Here is a 20,790-nt window from a genome sequence, read left to right as displayed (position 1 = left end):
AAGTCCATACCATCTCATTTTGATTAAAATCAATGAAATTTTATTTTATTTTAGACTCTTGGGACTCTCATTTGGACCAAGTTAAGTTGGGAATATAATGAATAAGAGTGTCCACGTGCAACAGACAAGACATATCTTTGATTTATTTTTGAAATCAAACCAAATTTACCATATAGCTGGTAGTTTGACAGGGTGCTGATTTTGGCATATTTTAGTAGCATGTCTTGAAGCCCCAAAATAATTTCCACAAAATATCAACTCTCAGCTAAGTTCTTTGTCCACCACTAAGCATCTGCCAATTGCCAGCCCTCCACAGTATTGTAGAACTGCCTAATTTTGGTCTTGTAATCTGATGCTTTGTAACATTTATCACTTAATTCAAAAATTATAAATTATAAATTGTCAAGCATCTGTAAATCTATATATCTAGAAATAGCTCAAGCCAAGGCCTTCAGGATGCAGTAAATATTTTCTGGAAAAAAATTACCCACAGCAAATAGGGTTACCATAGAAATCATGCAAAAATATGCGAAAATTTGCAAAAAAAGTTCGTATAATCAGGTTTAAAAATATCAAATTTCCCGCAAAATATCTCTAATTTTTATTACATCCCCTGAAACTGTTCAAAGTTTTTCCTTTGAAAACCCCATCCTCATATGAGCATCCCCGGTCAGATTTTGAGCTATTTCACTTTGTAATCCACTTTAGCATGGTAAAAAAATTGACTTGCTTTCACTTCCACAATGAAGTCAAATTGTCATTGAAAAAAAGCCCCTTCAGCATTGAAAATATATAAAACATTGCAAAATACTTTTAAAAGTCCCCTTTTTTAGAAAATGTTTTATCAACAATAGATTCTTCATTTTTAATTACTATAGCAACCACCAGTTTCCATTTATGTCATTTTTCATCCCTAACCAAAAGTGTGAAACAAACTAAACTGTGGAGTGCTGGCAATTAAAAAAATGCCAAAATTTTGCATACATATTTGTCTTAAAATCCCAAAATTTTCCACATGCCATACAGTACATTCATGGCCCCTAATCTAAGCTTACTTGAGAGGCATAAACCTAACTACAACAAGACAAGCTTATATAAAAGTAAGGCACTTTTAAAATTAACCACAATGAAATACGTTAAGAAACAAGAAATCTAAAATAGTATGTTTTAACCCTTTCTTCCTTGGAAATCCAGGGAAACCCCTGGTGATGGATAAAGTGGGTTCAAGGACAGATCCTATTATAACAGTGTTTTGAACTTATTTTCATGGTATAGAACCTTGTCAATTTTTAAAAGAGTGATCTACTCATACTTTGACATCACAAGTAAAATTGACAACGATTCACCTCACAAAATTTAACCTTTGCCACCAATAGAAAAAGGAACAGATATGGCAAAGTGCAACAAATGCACCATCGTATAATCTTTATACAAATAGTAAATGTAGAGATCACCAAAAGGTCATCAATAATACACCAAATAAGCTCAATAAGGCCCGGACAACAAAACACCACGATAACAGAACAATGTCATAAATGCCATGATAACAGAACAATGTTCTTCTTCAAAATAAACTATAAGTAAAAAAACGACACAAAGACACAAAGACACATTCCAAGAATCCATCACCACTTACTTACTGATGACACAAAGACACATTCCAAGAATCCATCACCACTTACTTACTGATGAAACAAACATTCCAAGAAGCCATCACCACTTACTTACTGATGAAACAAACATTCCAAGAAGCCATCACCACTTACTTACTGATGACACAAACATTCCAAGAATCCATCACCACTTACTTACTGATGAAACAAACATTCCAAGAAGCCATCACCACTTACTGATGAAACAAACATTCCAAGAAGCCATCACCACTTACTTACTGATGAAACAAACATTCCAAGAAGCCATCACCACTTACTTACTGATGACACAAACATTCCAAGAATCCATCACCACTTACTTACTGATGAAACAAACATTCCAAGAAGCCATCACCACTTACTGATGAAACAAACATTCCAAGAAGCCATCACCACTTACTTACTGATGAAACAAACATTCCAAGAAGCCATCACCACTTACTTACTGATGAAACAAACATTCCAAAAATCCATCACCACTTACTTACTGATGATACGAACATTCCAAAAATCCATCACCACTTTCTTACTGAAGTTGGTACAACAGAGTCTGGATGATGATGACTGCAATGACAGCCTCTTACCATCATATAATGGCAAATTGGTCTACTGCAACTTAGACAAAAAAAATCTATGCTTAAAATCTAGCTAAACATTTTAAGAAATAAACAACTAACAATTTCATCAGATTTATAATTTACTTTTTAACTTCCATATTAATATACAGGTACATTGTAAGTTTTATTTTGCATCCTTATTGGATTTGAACATCAGCCTGTGTAGGTGCTGTTATCTGCCCTTTTCCCTCTATTTTCAGTGGAGCACCTTTGTAACAAGCCACTTTATTTTTATCTACACGTAGATCTGGTTTTACTGCTTCCCAAACTTTCTTCTTAGGATTTAACATAGCATCGGGTTCTCCTGAAGAAGAAAGTACAATAGATATTCATCACATAAAAAAACTTGGCAAGTACAAATGCACTAAAATTTTATATACTATAGCCTACCTGTCTGATTCAATTACATAAACATTTAAAATATTTCTCACTGTTCAGCATAGGCATATAGACTGCTTTTGGCTCTTTTTTTTTCAAAAGGAAGATGGCAATGATAATTTTTTTCTAAGGTCAATAGGGATATCGTCTGTTTCTTTTTTTTTTAAAGTTTGATAGGGAAGTGGTTTCTTTGACACATTCCCACGTCTCCATTGTCTTCTCCACTCAATTCAAAATTTTCCATAAAACGCTAACATTGAGGATTCATTTTTTTCACTTTTGATTTCCTAGCCATGTGAGATTTCCTTATTTCAAATATCGTCGGGTTAAATTAAATTAAGATTTCTGTTTTCATTGTCATTTGGGGGGGGGGGGTTGTTATATCATTACATGCTTTTGACCAACTATTTCTATTAACCAAAGAATACAAGCCTTAACATGCATTACATATCTAACATAAAGTTGCATGCATGGTTGTGGTAGGGATACCCCCATTCATACAGAAAGTTGATATTGGACAGCAATTAAAATAACTTACAACATATGCCCCATCCATATAAAGCAACAGACCAAATTTGAAATCAATCAATCTATTGGGAGTTAAAATTTGTATAACTAAAATTTTCTCTAACATTCCATATTATGAAAAAAGTCCCATGAAACTGGATGTTGATATTGTACAGCATTCCAAAATTGCTTACAACATATACCCAAACTACATTGTTTTATACAGCCACAAATCAAATTTGAAATCAATCCATCAATAAGGAGCTGAGATTTTTGTGATGAAATTTGGATGGCCTAAATGACAGACAAGGTGATTCTAATATACCATCCACTTATTGTGTGGAGGGTGGGATTAATATATTTTACCTGTATATCCCTCTGCTGTTACCTTATCCCCTATCTGGGCCCCAGCAGGTACATTTAGGATTTCCACCTTCTCTGGAGAGCTAGCACACATTATCATTGCCTCTGATAGTATCCCTCTCATCTTGGCTGGTTTCAAATTACACATAAACACAGCTACCTTGTCTTGCATCTGAAATGATAGTTAACTTACTTACACAGATACAATCCATATTTCTCCTTAATGTTTAATGGGTTGTTGAAATAACACAAGTTACACAAGTCATCCAGACAGATACAATAATCAAGGGGTTGTGACCACTGGGTTTTTTTTTTTTATCCTATATCATACTGTAAACAGAACAGAATTCATTGCTGTTGTTATGAATTTCCAGTTTTAATTCATCTTTATTATCAACTTAAATGTTTTGAATTCTACTATTCATTGATAGAATGTGGGGTGCAATATGAAACTTCTATAGGGGTCAGCCTCTGAATAGTTGGCATAAGTATGGGCAACATATTTAAAGTTATTACATTTTAAATTTATTTGCAATACAAATATTTGACACACATACATTTTTGCCATTGAGCATTGGTCATAAAACTTACACATGACATTGAACCTACCTTAATGACAACTCACAGCTGCAGTTGAACTTTGAGCAATGATCACTTACTTGATTTTCCCAACTCCCCCATTTGATAACATGCACCTTTCGACCTTCATATTGATTCAAATCAAAATCTAAAATAGGTGGTGTACAATGAAAACATGTAATAAAGATTCTGTGAAAGTTTCATTCAATTCAATTCAGTGATATAGTAGGAATAATGGATAAGAGGTCCTCCCATGTCCTCATATGCACAAATGACAAAGTATGTTTTGCTATGTGAAACCCCCAAATTTATTTGAATCAAAATCTAAAAAAAGGAGGTGCACAATGGGAGCATGTAACAAAAATTCTGTGAAAAAGTAATCAAGGGAACCAAGGTAATAGCGGTAATCAAAAGAATGTAATCATTTTTCATTTTAGCAAGTGGGGGTATGATAAAAAGCTTTGTGGAGCACAGCATGATTTAACCACAAAATGTTTAACTCAGTTCACCTGTGGCAAGTGTGGACACAATATCAGTTTTTTTTTCCACACATTTAAGCATAGGGACTTAACAATTAATTATTGGCACTAGCTTAGACATAATATAGCACAAAATTTGAAATTCAAGAGAAGATGAAAAAAGTTCTGCTTTCCGGTTGCTCATTGAAACCTTAGCTTTCAATCCTTTACCGTAACTAAAAATGAGATATCTGAAATCTGATTGAAAAACACAGGAATTTTCACGAGGAATCTAAAAAAATTTTCAAAAACAGACCAAAAATAAAAAACTTCCTCTTTAATAATAAGCTAGCTGTAAGTAACAATAAATTCTTATTTTATGACCTTTGGTTCACTATATATCGTTAAAGTTGTCGCACAGAAAAGGAAAAAAATTTACAATGATGATGACAATATCATAATATAATACCATGTAATATTTTGTAGTCGTATAACAAATAATCATGAGCATGATTTACCTTACCATATTTTTTCATTGTACTCCCTACCACTAACAGTAGAATATCCTACCTCCTCTATAGGTATGTATCAACAGACCAGTTACAACCTTCTTGGTACTCCCTACCACTAACAGTAGAATATCCTACCTCCTCTACAGGTATGTTTCACCAGACCAGAAAAAAAACAAAACACCCTGGTACTCCCCATCACTATGACAGAATATCCTACAAATCTATAGGTATAAGTTTAACTAATCCAGCAATGTTAAGGGTTGTCTGGCAAAATATTTTCTGACTTGGTGCCATCCTAACCTCTAGCATCTGACACATTGATAGCCACCGCAAACGTGAATTAGCTAAACATGTATTTTAAAATATTTTAAGTCTTTTACTTACATGAAAGAAGTTAAACCTACCGGAAATCAATCGATAAAAATCCTAAATATTTCTTAAATACCTAGAAAACATTTGTAATTAAGAAAAGTATCAAAATGACCAGCAATTTTGAATTAGGTCACTAATTTTACGGAATACAATATATTTTTGACAAAACAAACTTAATGTTGGTAAAGGCAATTCGTTGGTTAATTTGATATGTTCATTTCGCAAATTTTAAAATCCGTAATTTTATCAACCAGAATTACACACTAAAAAACCTAAAAACCAAATATGAAGTTCATTTTAACTGCATTTACAAAGAATTTCCAGGATAGCTTGATTTTCTCATCACGTAGGTTATTTCTTTTTCTTCAGTGTAGTCATGTTCTCCCGTGTTATGGTAAAGAAATTGTATAAAACGTTTTAAATGGTAAATAGTTTACTAATTCAGTCGATTTCAAAGAACATCGGAACGAGCATTATGCAAAATGGCGCTTGAAAGTAAGAGGTTAGGGTATGGAGGAACAGAATTCCAACCTCTTACGTTGTAGGAGTTAAGTTTAACCAGATCAGAAACAAAAATCCTGGTACTCCCTAACCAAGACACTAGAATATCCTACCTCCTCTACAGGTATATGTTTGACTAAACCAGAAATAATCATCCTGGTATTAACCATTACAAACAATAAGTATGTATCCTGATACTCTCTATCATAAGCAATAGAATATCCCACCTTGTTTAACCAGACTAGAAATAACTTTCCTGGTACTCCCTACCACTAACAATAGAATATCCTACCTCCTCTATAGGTATATGTTGAACCAGACCAGAAACAACTGTCCTGGTTTTGCCTTCACCAACATCCACTTGTTCTACATACAGAGAATCAGCATCCGCATGTTTCTCAACCTTTGTAATTTTCCCGACCCTGAAGTCCACTCTTGACACATCTACATTTTCGTTGACAGGGGCTGCTGCTGCTTTTTTGTCTGGCTTGGTCTTCTTAGCTTTAGGCTCTGTAAGGTATAAACACATTTACATCTACTATATTTGGGTCTTCAAAGTATTTTCTTCATAAAAACAATCTTTGTTTGATAGATGAAACTTATTCAACACAAGTGGTATTTCTAACATTTCTAAATCTTATAAATTGAATATGATTAAACAATTATACTTGAATTACACTTTGTCATGCAATGACTTCATTAGCAACCAGGTAGCTCACAAAATGGTTATATTTGTATTGCTTAAGACCTATTTTTAAACATTAGGTTCTCTAGCCTGATCACCAATAACTTACCAGCATCAGCTGAAGGTTTATCTTTCTTTTCTCCTTTAGCTGCTTTACCCTCAGCAGCTTTATCTTTTTTCTCAACTTTCACCTTTACTTCTTCTTTGGCCTTGGCATTACCTTGGCTTGACCCTTGGACTGATCTTCCCTTGGCGGTGGGTAAGGGCACCTGCCTAACTATAGTTTAAATGTAAAATATTTCAATACCGATCTCTGTAAGAATCAGGTGGTGTTATATGGTAAGATATGTCTTTGGTACTATCAAACTATCATGGTAAAATTTGCTAGATCTACATGTATATCTTTCTGGAGACAAGCTAGTTTTAAATTTCATTTAAATGCACCACAAATGAATAAGTCAGGAGTAAACAACTCTGTCAAAATAAACATTTTCTGACATATTCTTACGAACAAATTTCTTCTGATGGTTAGACAAAAAATAAATGTCAATATTAGTATGAGAGATCAATGTGAGAGTGGACAGTGACTATTATGAGGTAGTTTTGTATTAAGAATAAATGACTCATTCTTTAAACTGGGTTTGGAATATCAGTATAAAATCCTGAATTCATAGTTGAAATCATTAATCTCATAGCAGATATAAACAAGAAAAAGACACAATTAACCAGTGTAATATTGAACAAAAACACCATATTATGTGTTTAACTAGCACTAGGGAAATAATTGATGTTATTAATGATTAGTTTTTAGCCATTTTTTTTTTACAAATTGGGAAACTTTTGTTTGGGGGAAACAATATTTTGGAGGTAATTTAAAGTAAACAATATCACTGGTGGAGGTTAATATATGCTTCTTCTTTTTATAATTTTGCCTGAATCTACCAAAAATTTGTACATTTTAAATATACATGAAAACTGGATTGAGAGAATTGTTTTTAATGTCAGATTGTCATATTGAACTCTCACAAACATGTTTAACCCTGCTACATACTTGATGTGCCTGTCCCAAGCCAGGAAACTGTATGTTTATTGTTATTTTTTTACATTTTTCTATAGATTAGGCAAATTTTTGTCTATTTTTAATACCGGAAGACTTGCTTCATTTGTTTACGAGCCTTTTACAGCTTGCTTTATGGTATAGGTTTTGCCCATCATTGAAGACTGTATAGTGACCTGTAGAAGTTTAATTGTTTATTCCTCGGTATTTAGTGGATAAATGTCTCATTGGCAATCATACCACATCTCCCATTTCTATAATTATTTCACTTATAATAGATATTTAATATTCAAGCAAATAAAATCCAGCTAAATGGTCACAGGGATAATGCAATAAAATAGTCACTATTATCATGTTTTAGTTCATTTTAAGAATCTAGTATGTCTACTAGCACCAATTATTAGGAATTATGCAGTTCCTTGTTAATTAGTCAAGTACATTTATGAATTTCAGGCCCTATACTGAATTATACAATTTGCTATATTTTATAACAAGTAGGTAAAACTAACATGTATGCTTGTGAATTATACACCTCTTATAATATTCAAATACAAACAGTGGCAAAACAGTACAATTAAGCTTTATTGGAGTTTTAGATTTTTTTTACTTTACCTTTGTTCTTACTGGGGTCATATTTAATATATTAATGTCAAATTATATGAGTAAACTTTTGCAAAGCTATGGGAAAGAAAACCCATTTTTTAAAAACAAGAATAATATATATTGTAAACTGTGAAAGCATTATTGTTTTTGGGGTACCAATTTTCATGGGTTTTGTAAACCACAAAATTTAATTCCCAACAAAAAGGAAATGTTTCAATTGTTCATAAGACAGTTGTCAAATCCACACATTCAAGAATCTATGAACTGATTATTTACCCCTTAACCACGAAAATTGGCACCCACAAATAAAAGCATTTCACAGTAAGTGACTAAAGACCAAGTTACCTCCATTATTTGCTTCAGCCAGTATAAGTTGAACTCTGAGGTTTTCTATCTCCTTTCTTAGAGATTCATTTTCTATTTTCAATTTCTCTTCTTCTTGTTGACTGATATTTATGGCTACAAAAAATAGCATGTACAGTCAAACCTGTGAAAAGGTCAAGTCTTTTCAATAAATACTTGTACCATAGTCTTATAATTTGTATTAAAAACTAATCATTAATCTTAAATTTTATACAGCATTTTAGAAGATACACAAGTATAATAAATGCATATTAGATAAGATAATAATAATATCAGTAATCGTCAAATTCTCTATACTAATACATGACTACCAAACACCACAAATCAATTAACTACACATGTAAAATTGCAACATACTAGTATGCTTTTCATATGTTTGAAAACACCTAAATAATATATGTTTATCAAATGTTTTTACATTCTGGGTTATTCTTTTGATTTCCTCTAGAACCTGGTTCCCTGGATTACTCTATCAAATTTTTAGAACCCCCATGAAAAAACATACGAAAAAACATGTTTAGGACTAACAAATTAATTCATGAAAATACAGTAAAATACAGTATATGTCTTCCATAGGAATTACGGTGCGAAAAGAGTATGGTTTTCATATAATTTAGAAAAAACTTATGTTTCCATGTGAAATTTATAGGCACAAACACATAAATTTCCATGCCTGTGGATAGACTCCCATGCTTTAGTTTTTGCCATTTTTATGCCAAAATTATAGCTATTTTCTTGACTACATAGGGTTACAAGACTATAAGATATAATAAAAAAGTTTTACATTGTCAAAAGACTTTCATTTGAAAATTAAAACAACAGTTCTGTAAAGGTTGAATACATTAAACAACTCACTATCACTACTCCCTGTAATGTCTGACCTACTGCTCTAGATTCAATTCACTATCAGTTTGTCTCTGTAATTTCTGACCTACAGCTCTAGATTCAACCCACTGGCAACCTCTCTCTGTAACTTCTGACCTACTGCTCTAGATTCAAATCACTAGTCTGTCTGTAATTTCTGACCTACTCCTTTAGATTCAACTCACCAGCATTCTGTCTATTTAATTTCTGACCTACTGTTCTAGATTTTACTCACCAGAAGTCGGTCTCTGTAATTTCTGACCTACTGTTCTAGATTTTACTCACCAGCAGTCTGTCTCTGTAATTTCTGACCTGCTGCTCTTGAATTAACTCACTAGCAGTCTGTCTCTTTAATTTCTGACCTACTGCTGCTCTAGATTCAACTAACCAGCACTCTGTCTCTATAATTTTTGACCTACTGCTCTAGTTTTACTCACCAGCAGTCTGTCTTAGTCCTTCGATCTGGCCTTTAAGTTCAGATATGATGTTCTCAGCTTCTTTAGTTCTCTGCTGAAGTCGCTGAAGCACAGAAGCAGAAGCCATTCTCTTGTATACCAAACTTGTCCTGCAAAAACAAAAAGTTCTACTATCATCTGCAAAAATACTAATATTATTTAACATGTTATTTAACATGTTTCAACTAAGTGCGTGGATAACTAATCACTGGAGTTATAAATCATTCTTGTAACTTAACCCTTGTACACATAGTGGTAAAATGTAGCAACCAATTCATTTTTTGGAGGGGTTACATTAACTTTAAAAGTACATGCAATTTTTCTTAAAGTGACCATATACATTTTTTAAGATTGGCATTTTCTACAACAGTGTTACAATATAGATACAGTTAATAGATACCCCAATTTACATTTATCATATTAACTGAACTTTATTTCAATTTTTCACAAACAAAATTCACACATCAGGTAACTATCTGCAAAAAGCCTTGTACTGTAAAAGGTCTAATTGAACATTTGTGAGGTATTCTCTACAAAAGAACATTGCAACTTAAAAGGTATGCACAGGGTTTTCATTAATCCAATAGGATTCTGTTCAACTAAAAAACCAAACTTTAGGCTTCTTGGTTTTAAAAGTTTATTTATCATAGAATCAGGTACTTTAAAGAGGTTAAGGGATGGGAAGTCTGGTTCTAGTTTCTTTTACTGGACTTTTCGATGTAGAATGTATTGAAATCCAAAGATGGAAAAGTAAGTAGTACCAGTTACTTCAATATTTGTTGGTACATATGTATCAATTTTCATGGACTTTTTATGGTCAGTTTCATCATTAAAAATAATTTTGATGGGGTCTTTTTTGTGCTTATCTGACCGACATAAAAACTGATACATTAATATGTTTACAGTACTTCATTTCATTTATAAAATTAGTCCAGCTAATCATGACTTTTGCTGTGGTGTTTTTATCTTAAATATTGAGTTAAGGCAACCAAGCAAAATAAAAATAAGCTTCCAAAGATAACATTACTATTATTTGGCAGTGGCTGCTCGTCCACACATTCATGAAATGGGAGCCTCTACAGGCTAATTGTCCACACATCCAGTTTGGGTCAATAACACACAGAATCATGTCGGAAATGGTCCATTTACAACCTTTTTAATACAGTAACTATTTAAATGGTGACTGATGTACCAAATTACGATTACAAATCATTCAGAATAAACACAAAATACACATTTAATAAATTTAAAGACTATTTTTGCACATCGAGAAAGATTTTTTTGGCACATGATTCAGTCGATCCAGCACATTTTAAATCATAATGCTGCCATTCCAGATTTCAGATTTGAAACATATCCATTCACACTGGTCATTCTTTGTAGAAACTAAAATATTAAGAACATTTAATGCATTTTTTAACACGTGGGATATTTATGATATCAGCCAAGATTTAATTATTTATTCTCAAACATCTGATAAAGACAGTGCATTGACTTTGGCACTAGTAATCATAACTTCTGTTCAGTGATTTGTTCTGTGTTTGACTAACATAAAATCCATGCATTTTCAAGCACAGGAACTTGCTCTCACTATCAAATTTGCAGTCAAGCTAGTATATAACACAAACAGAAAACTGTTCAGTTTATTAAATGGGAACACTGTTCACGATGACATTGATAGTGACGTACATTTGCATATAAGTTCAACAACATTTTCGTAACAAATCGGACATTTCCATCATGATTCCATATGTTTTCAACCCAAACAGGATGTGTGGACGATTAGCCTGAAGAGGCTCCGTCCACGAATATGTGGACGAGGAGCCACTGCCTTATTATTTGGACTATTATGGAATGAGCTATACAATTTCATTGCAAGTCACATTCAAAGTACTTGTATAAATTTTGACACTACTATATATATGTTTAAGCTCATGAAAATACATTTAACATCCGGCGCGGATATGCAGATGACAGTGATGTTTTCACAGCAATGTAAGACTTGGAAACCTCTCTTTAGCTCTAGGCTGAAATAAAACGAGATCTTACACTGGTCTTATACACTGAATTATCATAAATTAAACCCGGTTCCCTCGACAACAACAAGGAAAACCTTGCTATTACACGTGCCACTGATTTTGAGTGAAATTTAGACTGGGGAGTGAATGTAAAAAATACATTCAATTCGTCACTTATTTAGCTCGTTCCATACAGACAATTTTTCTATTCGGTATATTGGTTAATACGAGTATATTAAACTTTTCTCGTGTTATTCCCCCACTAAGATATTTATTTCTCAGCAAACAGAGTTTACGATACGAAGTGAGGGCATTGCGCTTGTCATATTGTTGAATCATCCTTTCAATCTGTATATAGACAATAGATAATAGACAATAGACAATTTTATTTGCACAAACACATTTACAGTATATGAACAAAAACTGAACAATGTAATACACATTACATGTAAACTAAATTTATGACCATGGTGCGACAGTGGTGTAAATCTGATTAAAACAGATTAATCAATAGTTTTAACGTTATATATTATTATATATCAATATAATTTCTGTTAAATTAAATTGACTTTCGATTCCAACATTCACTCATGAATTTGATAGTTATTTTCAGTATTTCTATAGAGCTTCTGTTTAATATATATGCTATGTCTCTTGGTGTGAAGTGAGGTTTTGATGAAGAAATTAAATTATGGTTGTCCAATTTCATTCTGTATTGATTTCTTTGCGGTGTGTAGTGGGTGCACACCGAGAATAAATGATATTCATCCTCTATGTTCCCACTATTACATGATATACAAATACGTTTTTTTCTCTCTATGTTTTTGTACCAATCCCTTTCTATTTCTAGTGCATGTGCATATATAAGAGTAGGTCAAACTATGGTGTTGACTTCATAAAAATAAAGGAATGGATCAGCGAATAGCAGAGCACAATTTGTTTACTTTAGAATGCCGCTCGATTGTTAAAAAATACGTCCACCACACTGGACAAATATAATGGCATCTCTAGCTTTTTGGGAAGCGGAAATGATAGAGAGGCATTTCTCTTCCTCATGAATTAAATGTAATACTGGCTTACAGAGTCTGATAACCGACATCAATAATAAATACCCAGATCTATAGCTTTGAAACTGGAGTGTCAAGACTTGCCTTATTGTAAAGAATGTGTAGTAAATTTAGAAATATAGAGTACGTATACATATGACGTTCAGCAGGTTTTTGTATGAATGTGTATTGAGACATCATGTATCTCAGGTGATGTATAGTGGCGATGGCCAGGACTGAAGAGATTCGAACCTTTTAGTTCGTTTGATAAAATGATAAACAGAAGCAAAAATATCTGTTTTCACCATATGTAATACTTTTTTCACCAGCCAACAGGAATTCTATTGCTAGTGTTAAAACCGTGCCAGTAGGTAATTTCTATGTTCATTAAACAAATTTCAAATCATAAAATATAGTGGATGCACTTTCGAAAGGATGTCCACAACTACGAGAAGGGGATGGCACTACATTTATACGAAATAAATCAGCATTATTGGGAACTGCATACGTTTCTTAGCCTGATGTGTATAACATTAACTTTCCTTTCACCAAAATTGAAGTGTTCAGGGGGGTTTTCCCGTTGTCCTTTAGTAATTTTGTTGAAAATCCTTATATTTCTTGCATATCTTATTTATGAATTTAGCTGTTGAATAGAAAAATAACCTTTCGCGGTACTAGTAAATCTAAAATGGGGTATGGTATAATCCGCACTGTTACATAAATTGTACGACGAATTCTGGTTATTAAGTGGGGCATAAGTTCGCTTAAGTATTGTAGACACAGATGGTTATGTATAGAGTAAAATATGTTAAGACGTTTGAATCGTCTTCTATCTTCCATAACTCCCCAACTTGTTTTATAGTAAATCGATTCCCTGCTGGCAAAAGTAACTTGTCCTGTTACAATATGCCCAGCTTCAAGTTGCATTTTTTAAAAACTATTTCTAACATCAAGACTACACTGTACGAATGAAAATTAGATAAATTTAAGCTAATTATTTTCTACCTAGAACACATTTAAGTTTTCGAAGAAAGGGTATGTTTTTGTCTAAATGGGTCGAGAGCGTCCCGTTCGAATCAAACGTAATACCTAAGTGTTTATGAGACGGAACGAATTCCAGTTGGTTGGTTTCGAAATAATAAATCAATGTCTTCCGTCAGGTTGCGTTTAGCATGCAATGATTAAAGCCTTGGTTTTCAATTTACAATTAAGTACAAAGCAATCCGATTGGTTTAGATCTGGTTACCATATCAACCAAAATTCTTAATTTTTGTTACATTTTGAAATATACGATAATAGCCTATGTTCAGACCCGTTTTGCCAGCACTAAAAAGGAGATATTATCCAAATGTATGCATGGATGTGTGGCAAGACCTCCCCACTGAAACATACCAAAAATAAAAATGTGTACCCTGTCTTTGTTTTTTTGCTCATCTGAACCCGAAATCACCACCCATGAAGACTTTTCTTCTTCTTCCCGCTTTCATTGTAACATTGTCCAGACCATATTTTTTTTTGTTTTTTACCTAGACTTCTAATATTTGGTATGTTGGTATATCTCAGGACAGAGTGTTGCGTACCAGAGTAGGTGACCTTTTGACCTTGACCTTTCACCTCAAGGTCAAATCACATACAAATTTTGGCATAATACATACATAATTTTGTCTGTGCCAATACTTTTAGGTCTTTTTACTTTGATATCTGATCTTTGGCATTTAAATATATCGCACCAAGGCAGAAAGTAATCTTTTATGTAGATGACCTTTGACTTTCACCTCTGATCCCAAATAATATAAAAAAAATGGCAAAATACCATATAAAACCATTCTTGGCCATAATGTTTTTTTCGTATTTTTACCCAGATATCTGATATTTGGTATGTAAGTAAATCACATTAAGGTAGAATGTAATGTTCTAGATAGGATGATTTTTTACCTTAATCTTTGATTCCAAGTTCAAATGACATACAAAATTTTGTCTGGGTCATAATTTTTTTGTGTTTTAACTTAGACACCTGATGTTTGGTATGGAGTTATATTTCCTCAAGTCGAGGCGTCATATACTAGAGTGGTTGCCATTTAAACTTGACCTTTGACCTCATGGTCATATAACATACCAAATTTGACGCTTTTCGTACAAAATTTGTCCAGACCATAACTTTTTTGGCTTTTGACCTAGACTTCTAATATTTGGTATGTTGGTATCCTCTCAGGGTGGAGTGTCATGTACCAAAGTAGGTGACATTTGACCTCAACCTGTAACCTCAAGGTCAAACAACATACAAATGTTGGCAAAATACCACCCAAAGTTTTTTCTTCGCCATAATTTTTTTGTCTTTTTACTTAGATATCCGACATTAGGTATGTGGCTACTTCACGCTAAGGCGGAGCGTCTTGTAACAAGGTTAGTGACTTTCGAACTTGACCGTTGACCTTATGGTCAAATGACATACAAAATTTTGGCTTAAGTTAATGACTCATTTCATGCAATATTTCACCTCGTAGTATTTCATAAATGTAAAGAATCACTTGCCCTTTATCACCTGATTGTGCTTAACCCCAAGTATCAGGGTAAATAATCATTTAAACATCATTCTGTTCTGAACAATGTGTTCTCTAAATTTTAAAGAAGAACTCTGATGAGCTTCAGTAATTTGCGCGGGGTATAATGTTTTTGACCCGCCCGTCTGTCCATCAGTCCATCTTCAGTTTTCCGGACTTTTTTTAAGCAGTTGCAGATATTGACATTAAAATTTGGTTCAAGTTCACCTTAAGTTACAAGTCAAGTTTAGAATTCGTTCCACTCCGTTGATTTTTACTTTAGATTAATTAAAACTTTAAGAAATTAAAGTCTGGATTTTGAAACTACCATTCTTGGTACCAGAATATAGTTAGAAGCTAAAGGTTTGTTTTCTTATCGTATATTTTAACTTTGTGTCTGTTGTAGTCATCTCTGTTGTTATTGTTAACTTTTTCAAAAATCTTTTATCTTTTAAAAGTTTTATCAGTAAACATAAGTGCTTAAATACAATCCTTTCAAAAATCTTTCCGACAGATGATATTAGTGAGATAGGTCTATAAGTTTAAATTTTCGAGTTTATCTTCCTTTTCAAAAATTGGGATACGGTAGCGGTTTTCCATAGTTCAGAGGATTGGGCTGTTGAAAGGGATAACTTAAAAAGTATATATTTTTTGAATTTTTTTAGCATGTGGTGACTGATTGGATCGGGTCCTTGGGGCTTTACCAAGTTTAAGTATTTGAAGGATGCCTTTAACATCTTCAGGATAAATGTATCAATAGATACGTTCGTTACCCGTTCAAATTAGGTGTTTTATCATTAATTGTAGATATAGAACAAAACTATTTATTGAGACGGCATGCGTTCTCATATTCATCAGATACGACATCACTGTTTTCCTGTTTCAATTGACTAATTCTAGAAATTTCATTAGTACCTTTGGTGAATTTTTTTTTTATTAAGGACCAATAGTATTTAGACTGAGTGCTTTCTAATTCATCTAGTATATTATTTACATTTAAGAAAAGTTGTCGCTTGTGGTATTTTTTCATTTTATTAACATGATTTCTGTGTTGTTTTGTTGTTTTTTTTTATTTTATTTTTTTTTTTTTGGGGGGGGGAGTATTTACTTAAATGGGTATCCTTTTTAATTTTGATTGCTAATTCATGGAATTTGTTACGCTTTCTTATTTCTCTACGTAATTGATTGCCATTTGGACAAACTGTTACTTCTTTCCTAGGAACACATTCCTACATAATATCCAAGTATTTTTGATTAAAATGTTTACAGTTGTTATCCATAGAGTTACTGGAGTTAATGATTGTTCTCCAGTCAAATGCATTGATCATTGTCTATCTATGGTAATTGTTTGAACACTCCTACCTAAATATTGAACGGATATGTTGGTTTTGATGTTCACTCTTTTCAACTCAATTATATTTCTGACTTTACTATTACTAAGGTACAATACAGTACTACCTAGGACTATTCCTGTGACCATTTACAAATGTGCCTCTTGAATGATATGTGAGGGCATTATTATTTTACATATGACTTACTGGCAATAAACCATACAGAACCCTAGAAATTAGAGTCTACTTCAGTCAACCCCATAGAAAACAAGGTCGTGACATTACCAAGTCCCATCTCGTGGACGCGTATATTGGGCATGCTCATAAACTTACCACAAAAGGGTCTATACCGGTAATATACTTTTTACCATAGAAGTTTTAATAGCATATAACTGAAAACATTTCGAAAGCTTTGATAAATCAATAATTATAAGTACCTACGCGGGTAATTCGACAAATAATTAGTTTATCATGTTAACGTTTCAGAAAGAAGTATTGTGAAAACGCATACTTCAATGTTAAAAGAAAGAAGTCTCCTATACTTGTGTAATGGGCACTCAATACAATATAATACATTGTACATGTATTATACTAGTGAATATAATACATGTACAATGTCTAATACGTAAGGTGTAATTGCTTCAAGACTAGTTAATGACGATAAAAAAAATGTTTGTTTGTTTTTTTTAACGGATCGATCCCTAAATAAATTGAGTGACCATGCTTGCTAGCTTCACAATTGTAGTTACTTTGAACATACAACACATGTAAGCGGGTAATTGTTAATGTAAGGTGGACACTGAAGTAAGCCACATTTCGCTAAAACTTCATAAAACAGCTTCCCGTCGTAATGGGTAGCACCACCAATGAAGAATTCTGGATTATTATCAACGCACACATATTGTGAGGCAGCTTCGTGACCATAGGCACCGGATGCCAGATATCCATAGTTTTCCATCTTCAAGCCTGTGTAACATTCATTTTTCTCAGGGATCATAATGAAGGAAGTCGAATAAGTAACTCTACACAAAGCACATGGTACGTCCTTACTTACACCATTACTAGCAAAGAAATTATCAAACTCCCCGCCGTACATTCTTCCGTAGTCATTTCCTGATGTTTTAACAAAGTCTGGGTCAGGTGGCAAACTCACGTATTCCACAGCGGAACCTTTCCGTTAAACATTCCACCACCTATCCACCATATCCTGTAATTATTTAAAACATAATTAAGTCAGGCATTAGGGCTGATATTTATGAATTTGTACAGACATAGCTAACTGCGCAGCAACAGGATAATATCTCAGTTTTTATTTTCCAGTCTTGGTCTACTACTGCAAACTGACAGCTTCATTAAAATTTCGGATTTTTCATATTTTTAACAAAATATTCGTTGTAACAATTGTCTACTCATGACAATGATATACAATATGTAGTTCGTTCAACTAATTAAGAGTTGGATAACTCCACAGTTTTGTTTATATGTGATACAAAAATACCATTTTACGATACTATACCTGTGTCACGACGCTTTAACCAATATTTCTACATACAAGTCAATTGAACTGGTTTAAAAGCAAAATATGCAGAAGTTTAAACTCTTTAAACAGAAACAAATAGAAATAATAGGAATAGAGTAATGACGTTCTATAGGAAACTTGGAGGAAGATAATAAACGTTCAGGATCGATCAGGGTAACGGTGACATCATCTCCCAAACTCAAAATACATATATTTATCAAATTAATGAAGAATTTTGAATCTATATCTACACATAGCTAACATGGTTACAACATGGCTTTCGCTAAGTCATTTTATTCAGACAGACATGAGCTTTTAGGTAACTGTGTTCGACAACCTAGAAATTTACAAATCAAATCATTTTTTTCTAAAATCTACCTTCTGAGTTCGTTCCTTATAAAAAAACTTACTAGTAATAATATTAAATTAACACGTAGAACTATCTCTTTTGTGCACAAATTAGGGTCGAATATGTTCTAATGACCAGATATCTGATGTAAAAAATGATACAAGAATAACTAAATGTTGGGCATTATTAAAAGCGTTGATATCTGTAGACAACTCCGAACGTTGTTCAATTATATAGTTATAAAGGATGTCTAATTTTACAACCTTATTTTGCCAACGAGCAAGTTTTTTTCAATATCTGGTTTGAAATTATGTGCTTAATTAATAAGTTGTTGACTATTTTTACCTGAATAGACAAGTTCTGTGTTATTTCCCGGACACTGTTTTCTTCCTCATCGTATAAACGTTGAACCAGTTACTGAAAGAAAAACTTCGAATGGCGCGTTTTTGTATAGAGGACATGCTACAAAATATCTTTGTAGTTGCTATATGTTTTATTAAATTCCACTAATTTAAATTCTGATATTATATCAACTTCATTTTCTGATACAAATGTCTGATTTGTAAAAACTATTTAAAATAGAAAGCCAAATTCAGCATCGAGGGGTTCTACCATGTTTATGCTGAAGAATTCCATGTAGAGAATTGGATGTTTTATTGATTGAATTTTATGATGTGCTTGTATGTTGTTTCAGTTCAGTTTTGTCCTAACATTAAAGGGGGATGGTTACGGCCTTATTTAACCACACTGCAGATTTCATGTGCATGTCCACAACAAGGAGATGTTGGTCATTAATGTGTCTTTGTGTCGTTATATTACTTTTTAGTTTGATTTTTAAGAACTTTCATCGTTCAGTTAACGTTTTTATCACTTTGTTATCGGGCCATCCAGAGCTTGCTGAAAGGTGTGTTGACACTTATTGAAGACATTTGGGGATCTCTGAGAGTATTTACTATTATGTATTTAGGTTATACGCTGGAGTATTTGTTACGTTTCATTATGTCCATTCTTTTTAATGTGTTACACACGTAATGAAGCTTCAATGCTTCGGGGGTCTCGAACTTTTTGCGCTATTACAAATTTTGGTAATGATTTATGATAAAATACAGGCCGGAGAAATTTGACTACTGGGCCAGCAAGAACCCTTTGGGCTTTTCATCCACCATCAGTGTCATCGACCAAATGGTTTCTAAATGCAAAACTACCAAAAATATAAATGGCGCATAGTTATGCTGTACACGAGTTTCAATGAGTAACCAATAATCTTGAATTGGACGAGCATAATAAAACATGATTTCAACATACGAATGAGCGTGTTTTGGAAACCAATATGCGATCTTCATTCTCATGGATATTTACGATTTCTTGTAACAAATTCCGTAAAAAGCTGTCTACCTTTAAATGAACTCAAGTTATGCTGAAGATTATTGATGGTATTTTCATGTTGCATTATTGTATTTGCCTGTTGTTGTATTTTGACTGCCTGATTTGTTATAGTATTTCCTTGGTGCTGGATTATTTGTTCTTGCCTGTCGTTCTCAGTCTTCACCTGCTATAGTGTTGTGTTTAAAATAATCACCATATTCTCCACTTGGTTCAAACGATGCATTAAAACATCAGGATCGTTCAGTAATAACCGCTTCTCATCTGCATGTGTCAATGGCACATATGTACCTGTAAAATCAATAAAAACACAGACAGTCGGTTCAGCATGATTATACCTACCTACTAGATTATAATTGAACTCAGTGCTAGAGTTGTGGATACGTACATGATAATGGCTTATCTTTTAACCTTGCATTCTGACTCCTCAATCTTAAGAAAGTTCAACCAAGTAGTATATCTGAACTCTTTGCGAAGCAAACTACTTCCTACACCCAGGTCAATGTTCTAGATTAATATGCCATCCAGATTCTTGAAAAAAACATCTTTCATAAACTAAATGATACTTCTTCGGAAATAAATCTGGTATGTGAACATAAGCACATGATATACATCAGATGGTATCAGGTGCGAAAGAA

At 33.1% G+C, this 20,790-nt stretch overlaps 1 protein-coding gene and 1 pseudogene across 1 annotated transcript; both read right to left on the bottom strand.

Moving 5' to 3' along the window:
• Positions 1 to 2,331: 2,331 nt before the first annotated feature.
• Positions 2,332 to 12,152, bottom strand: LOC148604110 (aminoacyl tRNA synthase complex-interacting multifunctional protein 1-like). The gene is made up of 7 exons (XM_088547739.1): positions 12,016 to 12,152; positions 9,949 to 10,076; positions 8,630 to 8,743; positions 6,734 to 6,901; positions 6,232 to 6,449; positions 3,521 to 3,689; positions 2,332 to 2,573 (listed from the first exon to the last, which is right to left on the bottom strand). The coding sequence occupies exons 1-7, from the start codon at positions 12,039 to 12,041 to the stop codon at positions 2,407 to 2,409; spliced, it is 990 nt and encodes a 329-aa protein (XP_088403865.1). The 5' UTR covers positions 12,042 to 12,152; the 3' UTR covers positions 2,332 to 2,406.
• Positions 12,153 to 17,646: 5,494 nt separating this feature from the next.
• LOC148604109 (uncharacterized) lies at positions 17,647 to 20,219 on the bottom strand (annotated as a pseudogene).
• Positions 20,220 to 20,790: the final 571 nt, after the last annotated feature.

Source organism: Perna viridis, chromosome 10, assembly GCF_037379345.1.
Source record: "Perna viridis isolate PV_CMFRI_1.1 ecotype Kerala chromosome 10, ASM3737934v1, whole genome shotgun sequence".
Taxonomy (NCBI): domain Eukaryota; kingdom Metazoa; phylum Mollusca; class Bivalvia; order Mytilida; family Mytilidae; genus Perna; species Perna viridis.
This window is presented reverse-complemented; position numbering and strand designations above follow the sequence as displayed.